Raw genomic sequence first — 24343 nt, 5'->3', positions numbered from 1 at the left:
CTTAACCGGGTGCACCTGGGACACAGCCGGGAATAGGCAGGGAGGCACCTGGAACATAACCGGGAATAGGTGGGGAGGTACCCGGGACATAACCAGGTGCACCTGGAACACAACCGGGGATAAGCGGGGAGGCACCTGGGGCACAACCGGGCGCACCTGGGACACAACCGGGGAGAGGCGGGGAGTCACCTGGAACACAACCGGGTGCACCTGGGACTTAACCAGGTACACCTGCGACTTAACTGGGCGCACCTGGGACACAACCGGGAACAGGCGGAAAGGCACCACGAATAAAACCGGGTGTAGAAAGGCGCTCCCTTTGTGTGGAGCCGCTCGGCCGCTGCCGGCCCGGCGCGGAGGGGACGCTGAGGGGCGGCGGGCCGGCCCGGGCTGGCTCCGCCCGCACCACATGACTCCGCCGTCGGGAGAAACTTTTCCCGTCCCGCGGTCGGAAAATGGCGGCGTAGGGAGCGGGGCTCTGGCATCCCGGCGGCTCCCGGCGCCATGACCCGCTGGGTGCCCACCAAAAGGGAGGAGAAGTACGGCGTAGGTGAGGACGCGCCCGCCCCGCTCCCGCCTGTTGCGCTCAGGGGCACCCCCCGGCCGCGGCCTCCCCGTCCCTGCCCGGCTCCCGCTCCGCTCCGGCCGGGATGGAGCGCGGTGTTCCCCCGAGTCCCCTCCGGTTCCTGCCTCCCCCACCCGGCTCCTCCCGGCTCCCGGGAGGTTGAGGAGCTCTCTGGGAGCGCCGTGCCCCGCTGGGAGAAGTTGCTTTTCTCCCTCCGCTCCGCTGCGGTCCCGTCGCTCCCCGAGCGCTTGCGGAGCGGAGAAGCTCCGAGTTGTGTTCAGGTCGGGCTCTTTCTCCCCGCGCTCCCAGGCTGGCTTTGGGAGCCCGGCCGTGCCCCGAGTGCTGTCCCTCGGGGTTCTGCCGGAGTGTGATGCTCATACAGATCAGGGCTCTCTGGGATCCATTTCCTACCGCGCTCCTTCCGTCCGTCCCTCTCGAACAGAGGGGGATTGTTCCCAGCTGGTGGCTCGCACATCCCCGCTGGGACTAAACCGACCAAACCCCGCTGAGCTTTGGGCCGGGAGGGCCCGGAATTAATTTAAAGGTGTTGCTTTTGCAGCAAAAGGTTTTATTTCGGGGTGCGGCGCAGAAAACTTTATTGGTGTGAATGAGCGTTTGTCTGGAGGAAGGAAATAATAAATCTGACTATTCAAATTGGAAACGTGAAGTTCAATGCCTCCCACAGTCCTTGGGCTGGATTGATTGTGAGGAACAACTTTTCATAGAAACGCACAGCTGAACTTCATAAACAAAGGCAGCAGGAAGAAGGGAGTTTCTGGGGCTGAGTAAAACCTGAGTGAATTGTAGGAATTAATTTTAAATCCTGTGTGCGTGTCCCTAGAAAACCATAGCTTGGCTTCTAAAAAATATTAGAAAAATCCCAGTTCCAGCATGTGGGACCTGTGGGTAGTTCCAGCGCTGAGGCTGCAGGACAAGCACAGGGAAGCAGAAATCCAATGATGGCAGTCCCTGGTGAAGTTTCCAAATTATCTGCCTTGGTGGTGTGGGATGGGTATTTCGGAATGACTGAATTGTCACGTAGTACGAGCTGATGTTACAGCCCAGTGGCACTCGAAAGCAAGTTCCTCTTCTGCAGGAACTCCGTGTCTGCGCTGTGCTGGGGGTGACTGCCCCGCCGCTTTCCAGGAATGTCTTGAAATTGAATTGAAATTGATTGGAAAGTGACATAAGAGAAAAAGTGAAATTTACTTGCTTGTTTCATAAATTACTTTAAGTGTACTTGCATCTCTAGTGTAGGGGATTGCATGTGTAGTAAGAAAACTGGATTTAAATGTAATCTAAGAATAAAAAAACTCTCCCCTTTTGAGGAAGCCGAAGGCGATGTGCTTAGTTGGTATTTTCTGTGTCCACTGCTCTGCAGAGAAGTTTGTAATGCTTTTATAGTAATTTATGTTTCTCTGATAGACTGTTTTCTTTTTCCTGCTAGGAGGCTGAGATCCTCACCAAACAGGGATTTCTCTGCTGCATGACAGGGATGTGAGGGGTGAAAGTGGATGAAGTGTGGCAAGGACATAAATCAGATTTAGAGCTAATTGAATATTGGGTTCACTGACCTGTGCCATTCTGTTAGAGGCTGCTTTGGGAGGAATAGCTTCCTTTTGGTGTCCTCCTAAAGAAAAGGAATGTTGTCTGGTTCTATGTGTTTTATGGACCTTTATGTTGTTAGGAAAGTGCTTTGTGAGTCTTCTGATGTTTTATTTTTTGCTGCTTGTGAGAGCTGGAGATTACGAAGATTTGATGCAACAGTTGTGTAGTCCCAAACAGAGTTGGAGATGGTGCTCTTAACCTGAAAATTCAGATTTGGGAATATTTTTCTTCCTATTTGTCACGGCCAGTCCTGGGGCTGAGTTGACTCAGTATTGTCTGCCAGGGAGAAAATCCCTAACAGGAATGCAAATGGGACTTAGACAAAAATAGTGTACAACGCTTTGGGTGCCTCATCAACCCATGCAAATATCTCCAAAAGGATGGGGCCATCATTCCAGTGGTGCTCTGTGGCAGGGTGAGGAGCAGTGGCCATGGACTGAGCCAGGAGAAGTTCCGCCTCACCATGAGGAAGAACTTTCCATGACGGTTGGCAGAGCTGCCCAAGGAGGGCATGGAGACATCCCAGCCCACCTGGGTGTCATCCTGTGTCACCTGCTCCAGGTGACAGCTGGGATGGACTGGGTTATCTCCAGAGGTGCCTTCCAACCCCAAATATTCCGGGATTTCTGTGTGCAGGCTTCCCCAAGCGGAAGTATCAGGAAGGTGTACTGTTGTGGTTATGTTTGTGTCACAGCAGTGGGAGCTCAGAAATGTGTCTGTATATAGAGTTGTGTATGTATAAAATACACACATGTGCCTATATAACACATTTATATCCCTTCTCCCCTCCTGTGTATATCCCTGTTCAGAGTTTTCTTAACCTCTCAAGACCTGCAGCTGTGCTGGCTGTGATGCAGCTGGGACAATGATGCCCAGAGGCCTGTAGTGACAGCTGGTAGGACCCAGGTGTGCTGAGGAGCACTCCCGGTGGCACAGTGGGATTTGGGGATTTTGGGGATACGCTCCTGGGTGCCCTGCATGCCTGCAGAGTGGATTTGCTGCCCTGAGCCCGTGTGCAGAGGCATTATCTCAGCAGGCAGTTCAGAGAGTGACTCAGCTCCGCTTCCTGCGAGCGCTCGGCGGCAGGAGGGATGGGTGTGGAGCTGATGGGATCACACGGATGTGAGGGGAACATGTGGGGAGCCAGGCGGAACAGGGACAGGATCAGCTTCCTTGGAGAGGCTTTTCCCTGCTCCCAGGGCTGCAGATCCTTGTCCTTCACCTCAGTCCTGCCTTTCATCCCTCACCCGCGGGGAGGAGTGTGGCTGTGTGGAGGGGACCATGTGGCTGTGCGGCTTCTTCCACATCAGAGGCTTCTAGGGAGTCCTGAGAGCTGCTTGTGTCCCCTCAGTGTCACAAAGTGGCTGTGGAGTGTGGCTGCTCAGCCTCCCATTCCCTGCTTTTAGTGTGATGTGAGATTGGTGATTTTGGGTTTTCCTTCTGCTGGGGAAAAGGGATGTAAGGAGCTGCTCTGGTAATTTTGGGTTTTCCTTCTGCTGGGGAAAAGGGATGTAAGGAGCTGCTCTGGGAGGTCTGTGAGCCTGCCCAGCACCTCTGAGATGGTGCACAGTGGCTATGGTAGCCAAATCCTGAATTCTGCTCTTTGCCCCTTTCCTTTGGGCTGAGAACTGCACTGGGAGCTAGAACTGGTGCTGCTGTTAAAAAATATGGTGTTTAAAATGCCACTGTGTTTAAAGGTTTGTGTTCATATGAAGTAATCAGATCACTACTGTGGTGGCTTAATTTTTTTTTTTTTTAATTTGAATAAATGGTGAAACAGAAGATTAGTGCCACGTGCCTTTGGATGGTCAGGTGTTAAAGGAGCACTTCCCAGTTACTGAGCTTGAGTCCCCATCCCTGGAGTGTCCAAGGAAGGACTGGATGTGGCACTCAGTGCTCTGGGCTGGTGACAGAGTAGGGATGGGAATTGGACTTTGACTTGATGGCCTTGGAGGTTTTTTCTAAATTCAGTGAGTTCCAGTATTTTTGTTTGTTCCTGGTGAGTTTTTGCTGTCTGTCATGACTTGGCAAGTAGTAACAAGCCTAATTTTAGATGGGAGCATTGGCCACACGTCATGGTCAGGGTGTTTCAGTGCCTCTCTGGGGTTGGGATGGCTTTTCCAAATGGGCTTTTGGAAATACCTTCACAGCAGGTACACAGAAATATATGCATTTTATTATTAGAGGAGGGCTTTAAGGAGTTGGTGGACTAAGAAATGTTACAATGATCATGATTTAAAATTTTTGCAGCTGAGTTCTGCTCTTGTAATGTCTCTTTGAAGGGGGGATAAGAATTTGTCAAGAGGAGAGCTGGTGAAAGCACAGGAATTCCTACATCCAAGCACTGCTGCTTCTCCTCTGCTGCTTCAGGGGGGACTGTGGTGCTTTAGGACAGATTAAAGGCTTTTGTGGAAGCCTGGAGTCACAGTCCAGGCTGTGGGAGCTGTGGTGGCATTGGGGACTCTTGTTCAAGGTGATGATCGTGTGCACATTTGTGCCTTGGAGCAGGGAAGGAAACATTTGAAGGAAATTGAAAAAGATGGATGTTAGGAATGCATCTTGATGATTTTAGTGCTGCTGTGCTGTGAGGTTTGGAGCTGCCTGGCAGGGCAGGATGGGTGACTGCTGTTAGTGACAGCAGGGCTGTGCTGTGACACGTCCCAGCCCACGGGGCAGAAGTGCAAGTGTAAAATGTCCAGGGAAGATTTGCTGCTGCATTGGTCAGAGGAGTGGAGTGAGCACATGCAGGTTCAGCTTCCTAGAGCCAGCACATCCCATGGACACCCAGATGAGGGTGTTTTTATATCCCATGGACACCCAGATCAGGGTGTTATTTGTGACATCCCATGGACCCCCAGGTCAGGGTGTTGCTGTATGCCATGGACACCCAGATGAGGGTGTTGTTTGTTCCATCCCATGGAGACCCAGATCAGGGTGTTATTTGTTCCATCCCCTGCACACCCAGATCAGGGTTTTTGTTTCTATCCCATGGACACCCAGAGCAGGGTTTTTTTCTGTTGCATCCCCTGCAAACCCAGATCAGAGTTTTTTGTTTGTTCCATCCCCTGCACACCCAGATCAGGGTGTTGTTTGTTCCATCCCTCTGCTGGGAGGAAGTCCTGAGAGAATTGGGATGCTTCAGCCTGGAGAAGAGAAGATTTGGGGTGACCTCAGAGTGGACTTAGAGTGCCTGAAGGAACTGACAAGAAAGATGGAGAGACTCTCTGCAAGGGATGGAGGGACAGGACAAGGGGAGGTGGCTTTAAAATGACAGAGAATGGGTTTAGATGGGAATATTGGGAAGGAATTGTTCCCTGTGAGGGTGGAGAGGGCTGGGATGGGTTTCCCAGAGAAGCTGTGGCTGCCCCTGGATCCCTGCAGGTGTCCACTGGGGCTGGGAGCAGCCTGGGACAGTGAAAGGTGTCCCTGCCATGGCAGGGGTGGCACTGGATGCTATTTATGATGCCCTCCAACCCAAACCATTCCATGGCTCTATTTTCCAGCACCCTTCCATTCCCTGCCTGCTGAGGGTTGCATTTCTGTGCTGGCAGCTCCTGGAGCCGAGGGCAGGGGCTGGAGATGCCCACACCTTTCCTGCAGGAGTGACCCGAGCTGGACTGCAGGCTCAGCTCCTCCCAGCGTGCTCGGCTGCCACCATTGTTCTCTGCCAATAAACACTTGTTCCAAACAGCAGATTGGAGAGGGATAACCTTACCAGATAAGTGGAAGGGAGTGTGGGCTCCTGTTTGTTTTCATCCAGGTCAGCAACAACATTACAATCTGGGATTGTTCTGAGAAATGATTCCTGATGAAATTTTCCAGGAATTATTTTTTCTCATAGGGCATAAACTGACTTCAGCAGGTAGCCAGCTGCCTATGACCACAATACAGAGCTTTTATTTAACTTTGCAAAGGAAGTTTTCACTTGGCTTAGGGAGATTTCAGCTGCTGATTTGACTCTTTATTCTAGAAGATAAAAGAGGAGGTAGAGAAGTGACTTTTACTCTTTACCTGGTATGCAGGTATGGCAGTGACAGGAGCCAGGGGGCTGATTGGAGGTGTTTGATTTGGTATTTCCATCCCTGGCAGTGCCCAAGGCCAGGCTGGATGGGGTTGGAGCACTCTGGGACAGTGGAAGGTGTCCCTGCCATGGCAGAGTGTGGAATGGGATGAGCTTTAGGGTCCCTTCAACCCAAACCACTGTGGGATTGTCTGACTTCAGGTAGCACCTTGGTGGGTTTTGCAATTATCCCTTGATCTGTTCTGTTGGAAATGCCTGACTTAGGTGCACTCAAACAATGCTGATTTTGGGCTCTCTGCCACACTTGGCACAGGTTTCTCTGTGTTACAAAGGCATTTTCCTTTCTGCAAAGGCAAAACTTTCAGGGAAGGGAAAAAAAAATGGAGACAAAGTTAAACCTTCTCTAGGAAGCCCCTCTGTCAGGCTGCAGCTACAGGAGTAAGGATTGGGGTATTTTTTCCTTTAGATATTGATGTTCCTGGAGTTTGTCTCGTGCTGGCTGTGCAGCACATGGAGGATCCTTTGCTTTGTGTAATCCTTCAGTGTGGTCCTGCAGGACTGCAATCCAATGCCTCTTGTTAAACACCTGGGGATGTGTCCAGCTGCAGATAAATAGCTGGGGCTGACTCCTGGTGATGAATGGAAGCTCCAACAACTGCTTCTAATCCGGTTTTCAAATATTTATTCCATCCAAGGTGTCAGTTTTGCCTCTCCCCTTTGGCTTCCTGCTAGTTCAAAACTTCCTCAAAATACTCAGTGGAGCTGCTCCTACTTATGGGTATTCTTTGGCAGGGTGGTGGACCACTGACAAGTCAGATTTTTTCTTTTTTAATAAACTTAAAAGCATTTTTAGTTCTGTTTTCTAGCCTGTGGTGGCCCCCAGGGCTGTTCTGACAATAGTAATTTTCTGAGTAAGGCTTTAATGAATTCCTTGATGAGTTATTGGAATACTTTCCTCATTTAGCTTGTGGGGGGGGAGGAATTGAAATCACGCCCTGTCTAAACCAAAAAAATGTTCAATAAGAGAATTTTTGTCATTCTGAAACCCTCTCTCCCTTTTCAGACTGTGGCTGTGCAAACATTTATATATTTATAGAATTATCTGCCTGTGTTTATGTAATTTGTGCATTAAATCTGATTTCTGATGTAAAGATTTGTAATACAAGAAGCTGCAGTTGCTGCATTTCGGTTCCATCAGCAGAAAGATGAAATATCTCTGGAAATAGTTTTCTGCTCCATATAGCTTTGTAACTAAACTGAAATAGTTGCATTGAGAACTATTATGTGCAATCATGTACCCTCTATGTAACAAAACAAACAGATGGGTGAAGAACTGCAGCAACCACTGGCTGCCATACATGAATTGGGGTTTTTTGTATTTTTTTTTTAGCACTGCTGCTTTATTTCGAGTGCTGCTTATATTATTTCAGCACAGCCCTTTTTAGAACATGTTTGCTGAGCGTTTTGGTGGCTGATTTTGCCTTGAGGGTGTTGGAGTAGCAAAATGTCTTTGTGTTCCCCCAGTAGAAAATACCAGCAAGTGAGTGGAACAGGATTTGCTGTGTAATTTCTGAATGGGAATGGCAGCAAAATTGTACATAATCAATGTTTGTGCTCGTAGGCACTTGGGTTTTTGAGGCGCTCTGTTTGTGCATCCCTGCTCTCGCAGTGGCTGTGCCACCTTTATGGATGTTCTGCAGAAATTATTGGATATTGGGCTGGGCAGCTCTGGGGGTTTTGGGAAAATCTCATTTTCCCTGAGGAGTCCCAGGTGGGGAGGGCAGCAGGAATTGTCTCCCTTGAGGAGGAACCTCCTGGCCTGGCCTGGGGGGTTCCTGGCTGGTTCTGGCAGAGCCTCCTGGAGAATTTGGGACATTTGGCAGTGCAGGGTGGGCACTTGGGACTGGAGAGAGCGCAGAGCTAGTGTTGATTTTTTTTCTTTTTGTTTGTGTTGGGATTGACAGTGAGATGGTATTTTGTGTTTGGATTTGGATGTTTATTATTTTTCATTTATATTACAGTTTTATAAGTTGTGAGCTTTACAGTATTTTACTAACAAGTTACAAAATGATTTTGTATCAATTTTTATAAGGTTTTCTAAGGAAAAACTATCTAATTAAGAAATGACACTTAAATTATTTATTTTTAACTTTATAACTAATGACTTATATTCTGTAATGTGGACTTTTTTTGTTTAATTACAAAATACTATTTAAACTTGTGAAGAAGTTCCTGCTTTACGCTTTATGGCAGTGACAGTAGCCAGGGGGCAGATTGAAGGTGTTTGATTTGGTATTTCCATCCCTGGAGGTGTCCAAGGCCAGGTGGGATGGGGTTGGAGCAGCCTGGGGTAGTGGAAGGTGTCCCTGCCATGGCAGAGGGTGCAATGGGATGAGCTTTAAAGTTACTGCTTTAAAACTTTTATTTTAGTTTTATGTATATTACTATGTTTTAAAACTTTAAGCTTTTTACAATGTGATATGCACACTTGTATTTAAACTATACACGTATAATTTTATTGTTATTAATTAATTTTGGAAGCTTTTTTTACAGCTTTAGTTGAAATGTGGTGTTTTCTTGGGGTCAGTGCCTTTCAACACAGAAAGTCTGAAATTCTCAGCATCCAGGGTTCCAGCCCAGGTATCTGGAATACCTGAGAGGCTCTTGAGGCACCCAGATGGATTCTGCAAGTGCAGCCTGAGGTGTTTGTGTTTGCTCTGCCTTCCTCCTCCTGCTTATCCAAACAAAGCACGGAAGTGCCGGCGTCACCGGCTGGGGGCTGGATGGAGTCAAACATAAAATAACATCTGTGGGGGGCCAGGGCCCAGGGTCCTGGGAGGGCAGGAGCAGATGGAGCCACACTGTACCAGAAACCTTCAGCTGGGCTCTGTTAGGAAGGTTTTCCCAATTTTTATGCAGAGAATAAAAAGGAAAGCCAGGACTCAGAGCAGGGCCTGAGTGTCCTGGAAGGACAAGGAACAGGTGGGGCCACACTGTGCCCAGAAACCTTCAACTGGGCTGTGTTATGGGGGGTTTTCCCAAGTTTCATGAATGGAATAAAAAGGAAAAATCAGAACTTGGAACAGGGCCTGAGTGTCCCAGAAGGATGAGGAAAAGATGAGGCCACACTGTTCCCAAAAACCTTCAACTGGGCTGTGATAGGGTTTTTTCCCCATTTTCATACGTGGAGAAAAATGAAAAATCAGAACTTGGAACAGGGCTTGAGTGTCCCGGAAGGACAAGGAACGCATGAGGCCACGCTGTACCCAAAAACCATCGGCTGGGCTGTGTTAAGGGGGTTTTCCCCATTTTCATGAATGGAATCAAAAGGAAAAACCAGAATTTGGAACAGGGCGTGAGTGTCCCGGGAGGACAGGAACAGGTGAGTCCATACTGTACCCAAAAACCTTCAGCTGGGTTGTGTTAGGAGGGTTTTCTCAAGTTTCATACATGGAATAAAAAGGAAAAACCAGAATTTGTAAGAGGGCCTGAGCCATGTTTCCATGTGTTGGGAGGACAAGGAGCAGATGAGGCCACACTGTGCCCAAAAACCTTCAGCTGGGCTGTGCTAGGGGGGATTTTCCCCATTTGCATACATGGAATAAAAAGGGAAAAACAGGACTCAGAACAGGGTCTGAGTGTCCCAGAGGGACAAGGAACAAATGAGGCCACACTGTACCCATAAACCTTCAACTGGGCTATGTTAGGGTTTTCCCAAGTTTCATACATGGAATAAAAAGGAAAAATCAGACCTCAGAACATGGCCTGAGTGTGCTGAGAGAACAAGGAACAGATGAGACCATGCTGTATGCAAAAGCCTTCAGCTGGGTTGTGTTAGGAGGGTTTTCCCAATTTTCCTACATGGAATAAAAAGGAAAATGTGGAATTAAGGGAGACCATGGCCAAGCCTGGTGCTGCTGGTGCCCCTGGGAGTGGGCAGAGGTACAGGATGATGGGGAGCCCCACTTTTACCTTCCCTGCCTCCCAGCTGCTGCCTTAGCCTTGAGCATCCCCCTCATGTGCCAGCTGGTCTGCAGGAGGAAATGCTGGCAGCAGGGGCTGGTTCAGGCAGGGAGCTGGGTGCTTTCATTGAGGACTTGCTTCATGCAGAGTGTGTGGATCAGAAATGGAGTGGAAGCAACTGGTAATAGAAAAAGAGTGCTCGTGTAGCAGAGCCTGCCACAGGAAATCTCTCAGTGCTGGGCCAGATGGAAGCTGTTGATGAGAATGGAGTTTGTGAGTCTTGAGGCAGATGGTGGAGGATTGAAAAGGACGCTTGCTCTCAGGAAAATCTGCTGTGCATGTGAGTGCAGCGAGCAAATCCTGCCCTGCCAGGGCTGGGATTACCGAGGGGGTGGCTTGGAATGCCCTGCCAGTGCTGTCCTCTGAAGGAGGGCTTGCTCTGTGCAGAGATATGGTGAAATGTGTCACTTGGGCCAGCAGAGTGGAGATAAGGGCCTGTGGGAATGTTTCTGTTGATAAATAGGAGGTTAATCTCTCAAAGTGGGAGTGTGTGAGTGGAAACTAACATCAGCATGACAAGAAATCTTTAATTACTGTTTTGAGGATGTGTCCAGCAGCTGTTGTTTGATTGACTTTTTCCTGCTGCTTTGGGGTGCTGTGGGAGAATAGTTCTTTTGCATCCATCTGTGGCTCATTTGTAGCTTCAATACAGAAAATAATGCTTGCACTCAAGCCTTTAGTGTGCTCTGTCTGACCTGAGGTTGTGGTGCTGTTACCTGGTGTCCAGTCCCTTTTTTTTCCTTTATTTATCTTCTTTTGTCCTTTCAAATTCCCACCAATTTTCTGCAGGCATCACCTGTTGCCTTGTCATCCCTGCAGGAATTCCTTCCTTCCTGCTCATCCTTTCCCTCATTATTACACTGCCTCAGTCTTGCTTGTTGTTTTTCTTGCCATGGCTGGTGTTGGTGTTTCCATCAATCCATCACTTTCTTTACCAGGAGCCTTAGCTGGAGAAGACTCGAGAGCCTGTTTTATTGCCTTCTGTCTGAGCCTGGTGTGTTTTTCCTTGTGTTTTTCCTTGTGTTTTTCCTTTTCTCCTTGTGGATTGATCTCTGAAGTTTCCAGTGTGAATGGTGGCTCAAACCGCTTGTAAAAAAAAAAAGTTTGTGGCAATTTAATTTTTCTAAAAAAATTTGGAGGTATTTTGGCTTCTGTTTCACGCCAGAGTTGATCTGCAGAAGGTTTGTGTTTGATATGGCAGGATCCAGCTCTGTCCTTCCTTCCCCCACCTCTGTAGCTGCTGACACTCTGTGTGCCACCCCTGTCACCTCCACTGGGCTGCTCTGCTCTTTTTTGGTGCTGTTCTCTGACATTTGGGCATGAAGGAACCAAACTTCTTGTCCGGGCCATGGCAGGAGTGTGCACAGGGGCAGCTCAGAGTTCCTGGAGCACTGGGACTGCCCCACAAACAGCTGCCATTGACTCCTTTGTAAAAATAATTTAGTGACATGTGACAAAGCAGTGGATAAAGATCCTTTTCCCAGAGATTTCAGTCATTGAGCTGTTTTGGTGAGGAAACAGCTGTCCTTGCTGATACTGAAGTGGCTGGAGATGAGAACAGATATTTTTTGTGGTGCAGAGATATTTCTTGGCCAGTGATTTCCACAGTGGGTGAGTCAAACAGGACAAAACACCAACCCCAAACTTTTTGATGCAGAGCCAGATACTCTTTTGGTATTTATGACACTACACTTTATTTGTATTTGTGTTCTTGAGCGTTTGACTGGAACTAAGACTCTAAAAGGATTAAAAAAGCACATTAGATATTTATCTGGTAATAGGGACATCTGCAGTTGGATGGGATTGCTCTGATGCTGAGCTTGCTGCCCTGCAGAGCTCCAGGAGGTGCTCCTGGGTGAGGGAATGCTTTATAAGGCCTTGAGCTGTCTCTGAAGTGCTGATTATGGGAGTTGGGCTTTGGATTCTGTCTGGTGCCTCTCCTGCTCAGTCCCAGTTTGGGATGCTGATGGAGGTGGTGCTTGTGTGAGATTATGGCAAAGGCTTGGTTAAACCAGTGCTGCAGCCAAACTGGGAATGGGGTCCCAGCAGCTGGTGCAGTCCCCATCCCTGGAAGTGTCCAGAACGTGTGGATGTGGCATTTGGGGACATGGGCTGGTGGTCACCATGGTGCTGGGCTGACTGTTGGACTGGATGATCTCGGAATCATTGAGGTTGGAAAGGACCTTTAAGATCAGCAAAGTATTTTCGAGAAAAACATCCCAAACCTTCTTTAACAATCATTTGAATCTTCAAATGCTAAAGTATCTTGCTTTGAGCTCTGCGGGGAGGGAATTCTTATTCCCAAAAAATAAAGACTGGATATAGCCAGATAAGCACATTTTAGTCAAGACTTGAGAGAATGACTCAGTTGTGGTGCTGCTGACATTGTTGGAAGTTTTGTGTGGGTTCAGCTCTGGTTTGATTTTGTACTTGAATGTATTCTTGAAGTGATTTATTAACAGATTTTTATCAATCACTGGTGCTGCGGAGGAGCCTCTGTTTATTTACTGGGCTGTGATGAGTGATGGAACTGGTTCAGATTTTTGCCTTAAACACAGAAAGTACAGTTTGGGCTTCCTGCAACAGCTGCACTTTCCACAGTTAGAGCACACAAAGGTGAATGTGTTCTTGGCTGAAAACCAGCAGTTTTAATACTTTTAGGGCTTGAATATATAAAATATTGGCATAACTACAAGCTTTTACAGCCTGGATGTTATACCATCTATAACACAGTGTGCTGATCTTAAAGCAGGATATGAACTTTTAAGACCAGGAGTTCATGTATTATATTTGTAAAGGGCTGTCTGGATGCTTCCATAACATTGACTTTAAAAAGTGTGGGAAATAAAAAATAATTTTGTGGAGGGGAGCTAGAATAATTGTGTGCCAGATCAGGTTTTCAGGAGATGGGTAGTGACAGCTTTGAGAAATACCTGGCTAAACTGAGTGAAAAGTAAAATATTGGTGATCATTAATGAAATTTTGAGTTCTACAATTATTTCCCTTTTTGCTGCATCTGCATATGACAGAATTTGTGTTGTTACCTTTGCATGCAGCAGCTTCCTCTTGCTCTTGGGCCATTCATGGAGCAAGAAGCATTTTTAAATTGTTTTTCTCCAGAACACTGAGGCTGCTTAGCAAGAGGACTGAGTGAGATTCCTGCAGGAAGATGGCACAGATAATCTCTCCACCTTTTCCAGGTCCCAGTGCTGAGTGCTCCTGGTGTCTCAGAGGATGCTTTCACCAAACATAGCCAGGCCAAATGTGTATATCAAAATGTGTATATCAAAAACAAGCTGGTTTGCTGGACATGGGGTGTGCTGGCTGTCATTAATTTGGTTTTTTAATAGTTCTGTTTTGAGGCAGAGGCGCTGCAAGTGGAGATGAGTTGAGGAGTTCAGAAATAACCACTGATTTTAGGTGAATGCAGAATTTTTTCAGCAAGGGAAGCAAATGTTTTAAGGTGAAAGTTGCACTGTCCAGTGTGGCACAAACTTTGCTGCCTGTTGGAGCTTTCCAAACAGACATTGAAGCAGATTTTGGGAATCATGGCAGGGAAATCAGCCCCTTAAGCAGTCATTTGCAGTGCTAGGAACAGCTTGGCCCTGCTCTGCCCTGGGCATGTGCTGGCTGCCAGTGCAGGGAATCCTCAGAGTGATGCTGGGAAAATAACCTGCAAAAAGGGGGAAAGAATAATCCAAATACTCCCTTTCTTACAGCAGAGGTGAGTGAGTTACTGCTGGGTTAGTGGCGCCTTCGTCACCCTCCTGGCTTTAATAAGTGACCATCAGGGGGGTTTTAAATACATTTTCCTTGGATGATTGTGCTTGGGAAGGAAAGAGTTATGGCTTTGAATTATTCTGAATTAACAAGGGCAATTTGGAGGCTCAGGGCAGCAAGGGAAGGAAGTCTGAGGGTTATTTTTGATGTGTTTCAGTAGGCTTGAAGGGTGCCTTAGCAGTGGGGAGCCAAATTCTCACCTGGGAATTCCTGTGCACATCTGGGATTGATTACCAACTTTAAAATACCAATTTATTACACTATATATGTATTAAAAAATCATTGATAAATTTAAATCATAATAATAAAAAAAAACAAGAGTTGGACTTGTTGATCCTTGTAGGTCCCTTCCAACTCAGAGTATTCTGTGATTAGGCTAGAAGAGGCTTTAGAATTACAAAATTAACTCATGATAAAGTGAATGATTGTGAATGAACAGGTGGGTTCTTATTGTGCCACAATTGTGGAGCTCAGGGTCTGGAAACAGATTTAGGGTGTTCCTCTACTCTGGATTTCCCCCTTCCCAGAAATCTGAATTTGTAGAGTTAAACCTGATGCTGGCTCTTTAATGAATACTGGGATCATACCAGTTACTTTTCCTTATTTCCTCCAGAGTGAACACAAAGATGGGTGTGGGCTCCCAGGAGTCTCTGAGGTGGGGAAGTTGGAATTTCAGGGATTTGAGCTCTCTGTGGGAGCTGCCCAGGCTGGAGCTGAGGGAGCTGGACAGTGACCCTTTGTTAGGGCCAGTGGCCGAGCCAAGTCCGCTGGAAGCCGCCCCGAGCATGTGATTGCCCCTGCTCTGGAGAAAAACAATTTTTCCCTGTTTTTGCAAAATGCTGCTCTTATCTTTGAGTGCATTCAGTGCTGTTTGACTCGCTCCCATGGTGATTTTTTCCCCCTAATTCCGGTGTGAGGTGCAAATTCAGGAAGAGTGTCGCTGGTTTCCCATTTCTGCCCTAGCCTGGCTGTTTTGGGAGGGAGGGGGAAAGTGTTGCTGGGTCCAGCTGGGGCTCTCAGCAGGTCATTCCTCTCTCTGGGTGTTCTTTTAGGGAATGCAGAACAAGTTCTTTGGGGTTTCTTTGACTTGGGGTCTGTACTCTTGCTGTTGGACCCTGATAATGCTGTTGGAACCCGATAATGTGACGGCAAAGAAAAGGAAATTGAGTCAGGTTTGATGTGTAAAAAGCCTCAAACTCCCTTCATCCTTTTTCTCCCATTCCAGAGGCTTTCCTGAGAAAGGAACAGAGGAATTTTGATTTTGTTTTCCCTTGCAGAAACACTGAGGAGGAAGAACAGTAGGAAATGAAAACATCTTCCCACCACCTCATTTCCTCCTTGCTTTAGGCACTTTGCTCTGCATCATCAGCTCGATGTTGCACTGAATTGTGTCATTTTTTTCCTGTTTCCACAGCAGTGCAAGAGGAGTTTCAGTGTGTTGATCTTGATTTTATAATCATTGAAATGCCTATTAAAATATAGCTGTGCCATTAAGCTCACTGCTGCAGTAATGCTTAGTAAAGACCCTCTTAGCACAGTTCTGCTCAGTGCCATAGGAATTTCCTGCCATGGCAAAGGAGAGGCTTGAAGATTTATGGGGCTGATGCTTCAGGGGTGTTCACAGGGAGCTCTGTGGCCTCCTGAAGCACCAGATTGGGCCTGGGGGAGCTTTGGCATCATTTGTGTGGGTTTAGCCTGGAGTGCTGTGTTGGAAGGACTTGAGGGTTTCTGAGGCCCTTTTACATGCTGGATTCAAGAGCGAGCTTGTGACATTTGGGATGTGCACCTGTGTGTGCTGGACATGAGCTAAACCAGGAGATGTTTCACTCAACTCCTCTCCAAGAGGGTGGCAGAGCACTGGAACAGCTGCCAGGGAGGACATGGAGGCTCCTTCTTCAAGGGAGGCACTCCAAACCCACCTGGATGTGGTTTGGGGATGGACTGGGGCATCTCCACAGCTCCCTTCCAAGCCCAGCTGTTTTGGGGCTCTTTGGTTGGATTTGGGGCTTCTCCTGGGGCTGTTCTTGCTGTTGATGGAATTTTTTGGATTATGTAGGGGGACTTCTGTTTGGGATTCTTTTGGGATTCTGTTTTTGGGACTTTTCCTGGGGATGTCTTTGCTGTTGATTTTTTTGGGATTGTGTGGCTGGATTTGGGAGTCCTCTTGGGGCTGTCCTTGCTGTTGATGGAGTTTTTGGGGTTTTGTGGCTGGATTTGGGATGTCTCCTGGGCTGTCCTTGCTGTTGATGGAGTTTTTGGGGTTCTGTGTCTGGATTTGGGATGTCTCCTGGGCTGTCCTTGCTGTTGATTTTTTTGGGATTGTGTGGCTGGATTTGGGACTCCTCTTGGAGCTGTCCTTGCTGTTGATGGAGTTTTTGGGGTTTTGTGGCTGGATTTGGGACTTCTCCTGGGGCTGTCCCTGGTGTTGGAGTTTTTGGGGTTGTGTGTCTGGATTTGGGATGTCTCCTCGGGCTGTCCCTGCTGTTGATGGAGTTTCTGCTGTCCCTGAGCAGGCTGGTCCCTGGCAGTGCTGGCATAGGATGGGGCGGGTGCGGTGCTGCTGCCAGGGCAGGGTTGGGGGCACATCAGGCAGGGGTGGGTGTGGAGCTGCAGCTCTGCCAGTTCTGGTCACTTCTCCTCTCCTGGGGACCTTGGCTGGAGCATGTCCCTGACTCAGCACCAGCACGTTTGATGCTCTGCCAGCACTGACCAGGAGCTGGATGAGTTCCTCTTCTCTCCAGCCTTTAACTCTTGGCCTTCTCCTCCCCTGTAGACCCCTGGGGGCATTTTCTACACAGCAGTGTTGAAACTTTTGCACATTTTCTAATAAACACGTGTAGAGGTGTGTCGCAGATACCTTTTAGGAAAAATCCTTTCTTTAGGATTTTTACTCCTGAGAAGCTGGGAGGCCTCAGGAACAAAATGCAAACAATGGTTATCTGCTGCTGTGGAATGCAACAGGTGCATCTGGGATTGGTCTCATGTGGTTGTTTCTAATTAATGGCCAATCACAGTCAGCTGGCTCGGACTGAGAGCCGAGCCACAAACCTTTGTTATCATTCCTCCCTATTCTATTCTTAGCCAGCCTTCTGAGGAAACCTTTTCTTTTATTCTTTTAGCATAGTTTTAATGTAATATATATCATAAAATAATAAATCAGCCTTGTGAAACATGGAGTCAGATCCTCGTCTCTTCCCTCATCCAAGAACCCCTGTGAGCACCATCACAGAGGTGGTTTTGAGTTTTGTGGAATTCCAAGCACTGAAAAGAAATCCTTTCTTGAGGCACAGATTGTTTTTTAGGTGAGCACAGCCAATGCTCAGATGCTGTCCTTGCCTTCATGGAGGATGGTGCTGGAGCAGGAGCCGAGTTAAAGCTCCTCAGTGGCCCCCAGTGAAATGGAGGAGGTCTGAGGGAACATCAAAACTCACTTTATTTGTGATTCTGAGTTACCACAAGACAGATGCCAAAACATCTGCCTCTGGATAATGTTTTGTGTTAGTCTAAATCAGCATCTTGCTTTTTCTGCAAGAGCCAGTGTTGAGAGCTCGGGGTGATATGATTACTCTTTGCATCCAGGGTGTTTCACTTAATGGACTTCTTAATATTAAAAATCAATTTGGATGTTCTTGATTGTGCCTCTTGTTAGCTGTGCATTACGGCACATTAATAATGCTGTTAGAGTCAATAATGGTGTGTATATATATTTTTTAGCACTAGTTTCAGCTTTATACCCTCAGTACTTGGTGGTGAAGTACTCTGAATACAGATTAGCCAGGAGGAGGGGGGAGAGCTGGTAAATGGTGACTGAGCAGCTCACTTCATTAGCTCCCTGAAAATAAAGTGTCTGCCTTGAAAGGGGGGAGGAAGGAAAGCAAGAAACTGAACTTGCTTCTTGGAAATCTTGGCTTCAGCCAGAACTCTTCATTTCACAGAATCCCGGATTTATTTGGGTTGGAAAAGAGCACCAAGGTCTTTCAGGCCAAGCTGTGCCCAGTCCCCAGCCCAGAGCCCTGAGTGCCACCTCCAGGAATTCCCTGGACTCCTGCAGGGATGGGGACTCCAGACTCCCTGAGCAGCCCCTGCCAATGCCAAATCATCCTTTCCATGGGGAAATTCCTCCTCATGTCCACCTTGAACCTCCCCTGGTGCAACGTTTCTTTTCTTTTCGCTTTTCCTGGGAGCAGATCCTGATCCCCCCTGGCTGTCCCCTCCTGTCAGAGAATTGTGCAGAGCCACGAGGTCCCCTTGAGCCTTCTCTTCTCCAGATTTTATTTCTTTCTGTGTTTTGTAATGAGTGCAGAAAGGACAAGTGAGCATCTTGTTTTGTCCTCCTCAGGCTCTGCCAGCAGGGCTCAGCTGGGTGGTTGCGCTTTGGGAAAGCACCAGGCCCCAGCATTGGGATTGTTCTGGATTTCTGAAGCTTCCTCAGCTTATTAATCAATTCTCACTGGTTGAATTAATTTATTAAGTTTCCTCAGTTTATCAATTAATCCCCATGGGGTGGTGGGTGGTGAGACACCAAGTGTGATGCAGGAGACGTTGCTGCCATTGCCACCTGGTGTGAAACCTGGGGTGCCTGCTGGGGCTGAGAAAGGCTTGGTGGCCCTTCACTGTCTGTGTCCTGACTTTGGAAGAGGGAACCAGGCTGGCACTGCAGGGATTTCACCCTGAGGGGTTCCAGAGGCTGGATCAGGGTTCTCTCACCCTCAGCAGATGCCCTGTGTGGGCCTGGAGGAGTTTGCAGGGGAGCCATTGTGTGTTTCAGGAATTTGCTGCTCCCAGAGAAGGGGAGTGAAAGGAGCTGTCTCACCTCTGGAAGGGAAAGTGGTGATAAATCCTTTCTATCTACTTGAACTTGTGGGATTTGGGCTAATCCTGTGATAACAGTCACATTTGTGGATTTAATCAATAAGATTAGAGCATCACTGGGCAGGAGGAACCTTGAGCTGGATTTCCTCCTTTAGCTTGGTGGTAACTGTTCAGATCTGAGAATTTTTCCAGGCTTCTTCTCTCTTCAGGAAATTAATTTTTTGGGAATGTTTGGATAACAGAATAATTAAAATATTGAGAAATAACTCTGATTCAAGCTTGGTGAGACCAGGAATGACAAAACCCAAGGTGAAGATGAGAGGATCTACCCTTGGTTAATGCACACATGAAATAATTGTGTTTAACAGTTCTCAGGTGCAACTCCTGATTCAAACACTGCTTATTTCTTTTGCTTCTCCATTAGCCTCAGGTGTAGAAATTAGAAACTCCTCTGGGTGAGTAGCAGAGGACTAAAAGCTACCTGAATACTCAAATCATCCACTTTCACTTTAGGGAAAACAGGAAAACCTTCAGGTGTCTTTTAATACCAGAGAATTTACAAAAGGCTTTGCTTTCACCTTTGCAATTTGTCTGCTTTTATTGAAAAAGCACAGTTAGGATTTAGGGTTTTATTTTTTAAAAGCCAGTGTAAAATAAAGCTGGTGATGTGTTAAATGTAGTTTGGGTTCATTCAGGAGTTCAGAATGATTAATACAGCCTTTAAAGCAAAGTAATACCAGGGAATATTACTCTGTAACATTTTTATGCTATCTTAAGATATCTCACCTTTTGTGCTGTTAGAAAAAAAGCTTTTTCAGGATAAATTGATGTTATTTTTGTTTGCTTTCTCCTTTGTTTCCACCACTAATTCTTGTAGTGTTGGCCCCCTCATTTTTCTGATGTGTGCAGACTGAGTGCAGCTCACAGAGGTGTTTGTTTTGTGTTCCTGAATGGTAAATGGGGGTTTGGTGCAATTACTGTAACGCCCTGCTCAGTGCTCCTTTCTTTATCAACTCTTAGGGCTGAAAAATTCCTCTTTCTGTACCCACACTTAATCCTTTGCTTTTGGCAATTTGGGACCCTGGGGTGGATGTTGGATTTTTAAAATTAAGCAAAACATACTTCAGTTAAACAAAAAAAAAACCAAACAAACAAACACCCAAAACTTTAATAAACAGAAAGCTATAGCTCAGGTTCTTAAATATTTTAAATGATAGCTCAGGATACAGTTGATGAGACAAAATGCAAACATACCAGTTTCATGCTTTACTCCTCCAAACTTTGTCTTTTCCTTTAATTAAAGCCTTGTTGTTTGCTCCAATCAAACATTTTCTATCACAACATCTTTTGATGCCACTGAACATAAAAAACTTCCTGTGAGGAGGAGTTACCTGCTCCCTCGCAGGGGAGTTTGGTGCAGTTCAAGCCTTGCTTTGTGATCACAGGGGTGGAATGCACTTTATAGTTACTTGGGCTGTTTGCTTCACGATCTGTCAGTGCTGTTGGAAGCCAGAAATGTGATTTATTTTCTCTTGCAGACATATTTTTCACACATATATATATTTTTGAAGATAAATCACCCCTCCCTGGCTCCTCAGTCAGTTGAGGTCAGTGGGAGCTGGCGTGGGCAGTAATTACCATTTGATGGCTGTTTGTCATCTTCTGTCACAAGATTTGGTCATTCCTCTGCAGCTCCTGCTGCCTGACCTTCCCTGTTGTGACAGACACCAGTTTTAGCACTCTTGGGCATAAATTTTAGTGCCTTTTATTCATAGCTGCCTTTGATCCTCAGCGTTATTCCACTTAAATGGTGGAGAAACGCTCAGCTGAAGTGTGAATTGAGTACAGGACTGGTTTTTAATCTGCTATAATGCAGATTTTTCCTGGCTGGGATGTGTGGTGTGAGTCAGTGGCGTTGCTTGTCAGGGTCCTGGAGGTGGGAGACTGTCCTTGGATCCATTTCTGGATGTGTGAACATCCCAGGGGCCTTGACTGAGCTGTGAGCACTGCAGGGATCTCAGTAAACACCACAGGGATTCTTTTGGAGGAGTTAGGGCTGTGTAACTTTGTTTTCCCTGCTAGGCACAAAAGCTGAAATGTGAATTTTTCTGGGGGGTGTTTCCAAGCAGACTGTCCTGTGTGCTCTGTGTTCACTGCTGTGAACAGTTTAAAATGCTCATTTTGTTGAGGTTTTTCTCAGAACCCCCTTCTCCTGCAGGGCAGCATTTATGGCCCTCAGATATCCTGTGCCAGATACCTGGGAGGGAGAGTTTATCTGTCTCTAATAATGACAAAATTAAGGGAAACATTAAAACACAAATAGCTTGGCTTGTTTTGATGTCAATAAAAATGTTATTTTCTAAAAGCTTCATTTAAATCCTGGTGATATTGGTCTCTGCAGTGCACCTGACCTTTATTCTTCCTACCCTGTGTCTTTATTCCATTAATAATCTTCCACCTTCTACAGTGTTTTCCAAACTGCTTTTCCTTGGCTTCTTTTCCACTTGTGCACTCAGATTAATTTATTTACCTCTTCACTCTAAAGTCTGTCAAGCCAGAGGAGTTCTGCAGAGAAAAAGGCCCAGCCAGCCTGGGTGGGTTGATTTATTGGTGAGCCAATGGATTATTTATGGGTGAGCCAATGGATTATGGATTTATTTATGGGTGAGCCAACGGGTTATTTATTGGTGAGCCAGTGGATTATGGATTGATTTGAGATCCAGTGGTTTATGGATTGATCTATTGGTGAGCCAATGGGTTATGGATTATTTATTGGTGAGCCAGTGGTTTATGGATTGATTTATTGGTTGAGCCAATGGATTATGGTTATATTTATTGGTGAGCTAATGGGTTATGGATTGATTTGGTAGTGAGACCGTGATTTATATATTGATTTGCTGGTGAGCCAATGGATTATTTATTGATTTATTGGTGGGCTGATGGTTTATGGATTGATTTATCGGTGATCCAGTGGGTTATGGATTGATTTGTTGGTCAGCCAATGGATTATGGATTTATTTATTGGTTATCCAGTGTGTTATGCATTATTTATTGGTGATCCAATGGATTATTTACTGGTGAGCCAGTGGATTATGGATTTATTTATTGGTGAGCCAATGGATTGATTTATGGGTGAGCCAGTGGATTATGGATTTTTTATTGGTTAGCCAATGGATAATGGATTTATTTTTTGGTAATCCAGTGGGTTATGGATTGATTTGTTGGTGATCCATTGGATTATGTATTGATTCATTGGTGATCCAGTGATTTATAGATTGGTTTACAGGTGATCCAGTGGATTGATTTATGAATGATCCAATGGGTTATGTATCGATTTGTTGGTGAGCCAATGGATTATGTATTGATTCATTGGTGATCCAGTGATTTATAGATTGATTTATGGATGATCCAGTGGATTGATTTATGAATGATCCAATGGGTTATGTATCGATTTGTTGGTGAGCCAATGGATTATGGATTTATTTATGGGTGGTCCAATGGATTATTTATTGATTTATTGGTGAACCAGTGGATTATTTATTGATGATCTGGTTGTGAGCTGGAGCTCCAGGGGTTCTGGGGAGAATGAATTCCTGGAGTCTGGAACTGGAGCAGGCAGTGGGCTCTGATCCCCATCCTCATGCTGGGATCAGAGCTCCCCTGGTGCCCCCGGGATGTTCCTGGGCTGTGGACACGATCAGATCTGGGCTCAGAGCAGGGCTTTTGTGCAGTTCCAGTTCCTGCAGGTGTGGTTTGGGATGCTGATCTCCTGTAATGCAGGAGAGGTGCTGGGGTGGGAGGGAGCTGCCAGGTCTGGATCTCATGGCTTCATGTGGAACTCTGCCACAGCTTTGGGATTTGAGGGGGTTTGGGAAGTGCTGTGTTACCTGTAATGAGTGTGGAATGGGTTGTGGATGCTCTGTGAACTCCTGGTCTGAAGTCAATTCCTCTGACAGCCACGTGTCCCTTACCCAGCTCTTTCTGTTCCAATAAAACATCCCTGAGCCCTGCCCTGGAAACTGAGGCAAAAAGAAAAGCAGTGACAATCTCAGGGTGGGAGGGACTTCAGAGGTTCCTCTAAAGTTTATTATTGTGTTCCAAAAATGCTTTTGTTTCCTGAAGAGCTGCAACAAATAGTGAGAAATTCTGATTTTCAGGAGTTATCGACCCTCTTTGGTGGGAGTAGCTGCATTTGTAAATTGAGGAAGAAACTTCTGTGGGTCCACCCTGACTGAAATTCTTTAATTTCAATTTCTTGTGAAATATTTCAGTCTCTGCCCTCAATCATGAGGACACTCCTTGGTATTGGAAGATTTTTTTTCCCCTACAGAGCATCTACTCCATATAAAACTTGTAAAAATTTGGCTTTTGGAGTTGTAACTGTTTTGGTTTTTGAATCATGAGTATTTTTTTCCCAACTAAACCTGGTTTGTAGCATTCTTTGTCAGAATTTTCTGGACATTGCCCAGATTTTCTTTTGGGAGTGGCAGGCAGGAGTGGTTTTTGAGTTCTGTTGGATTTGTTGGACTTTATTGTACAGTGGGTTGCTGCAGTTGCCTGAGCCACTCAGAAATTCTGGAATCATATTTTTCAACATCCTCTGCTTGCAATGAATGAATGAAATGACTGAGAAATCATCCTTCAATGTTCGTGTGGCAATTTGAGTTTTCAGAAGACACTTTGTAAGTTTTCTGTGTGTTGAGCTGACAGGGGAAGACAGAGCAGTTCTTTGTAGAACTGCCTAAAATTGACACAAAGTGCTGTGGAAGGCTGGCAAATACAACAAAAATTGAGTCTATTGCCATGGAGAAGCAAGGCATTACAAACACAGTGAGGGACAGCTTTAGGAAGTGAGCTTGTGGGTTTTATTTTGTTTCAAAGGGAATTATTAATGGATTTAAGAACTTGGCTGAATTTTTATAGAATTTATTTTATTTATTTTTTTCACAAAAAGGTTCAGAATGTCAATAATGAGTAATAAAAGCAGTGATGTGGTGAAGCACCTGGAATTGTGTGGCCTTGCTGTACTAACAGCAGTGTTCCCTCTGTCCAGCTCTCTACAACTACGATGCCAGGGGACCTGATGAACTCTCACTGCAGATTGGGGACACCGTGCACATCCTGGAAACTTATGAGGGTAAGATGGCAGAAATTCAATTGAAAAACAGGATTTTTTTTGGGAATTGCGTTCCTTTTCTGTTTGTGACCCTCTTGGACTGGAAGTTGAATGAATGGAGACACGTGGTTGATGAGCTGGTGAATGAGCTCTGGATTTTCTGGGGAAGAAGAATTTTCCCACAGCTGGGTTTGTGTGGATCAGTTGTAGCATCTCCCCCATGTTAGAGAAATGGGAGATGCTTCTTGGGAACCCAGAAATGAGAGATGCTTTTTGGGAACCCAGAAATGAGAGATGCTTTTTTGGAACCCAGAAATGAGAGATGCTTTTTTGGAACCCAGAAATGAGAGATGCTTTTTTGGAACCCAGAAATGAGAGATGCTTTTTGGGAACCCAGAAATGAGAGATGCTTTTTGGG

At 46.2% G+C, this 24343-nt stretch overlaps 1 protein-coding gene across 2 annotated transcripts in view; it reads left to right on the top strand.

Moving 5' to 3' along the window:
* Positions 1-438: 438 nt before the first annotated feature.
* DOCK1 (dedicator of cytokinesis 1) overlaps positions 439-24343 on the top strand; it is a 277154-nt gene continuing 253249 nt past the window's right edge. For both annotated transcript variants that reach the window (XM_054276537.1, XM_054276536.1), the window contains exons 1-2: positions 439-550; positions 23863-23946. In XM_054276537.1, coding sequence (XP_054132512.1) covers positions 505-550; positions 23863-23946 — 130 coding nt within the window. In that variant the 5' untranslated portion in view covers positions 439-504. The remainder of the gene's footprint in view (positions 551-23862; positions 23947-24343) is intronic.

Source organism: Melozone crissalis, unplaced genomic scaffold (assembly GCF_028551555.1).
Source record: "Melozone crissalis strain CALT ecotype California unplaced genomic scaffold, PUWL_Pcris_2 ptg000019l_1, whole genome shotgun sequence".
Classification (NCBI taxonomy): Eukaryota; Metazoa; Chordata; class Aves; order Passeriformes; family Passerellidae; genus Melozone; species Melozone crissalis.
Note: the sequence above shows the minus strand (reverse complement) of the source record. Positions and strands in the feature narration are given on the sequence as shown.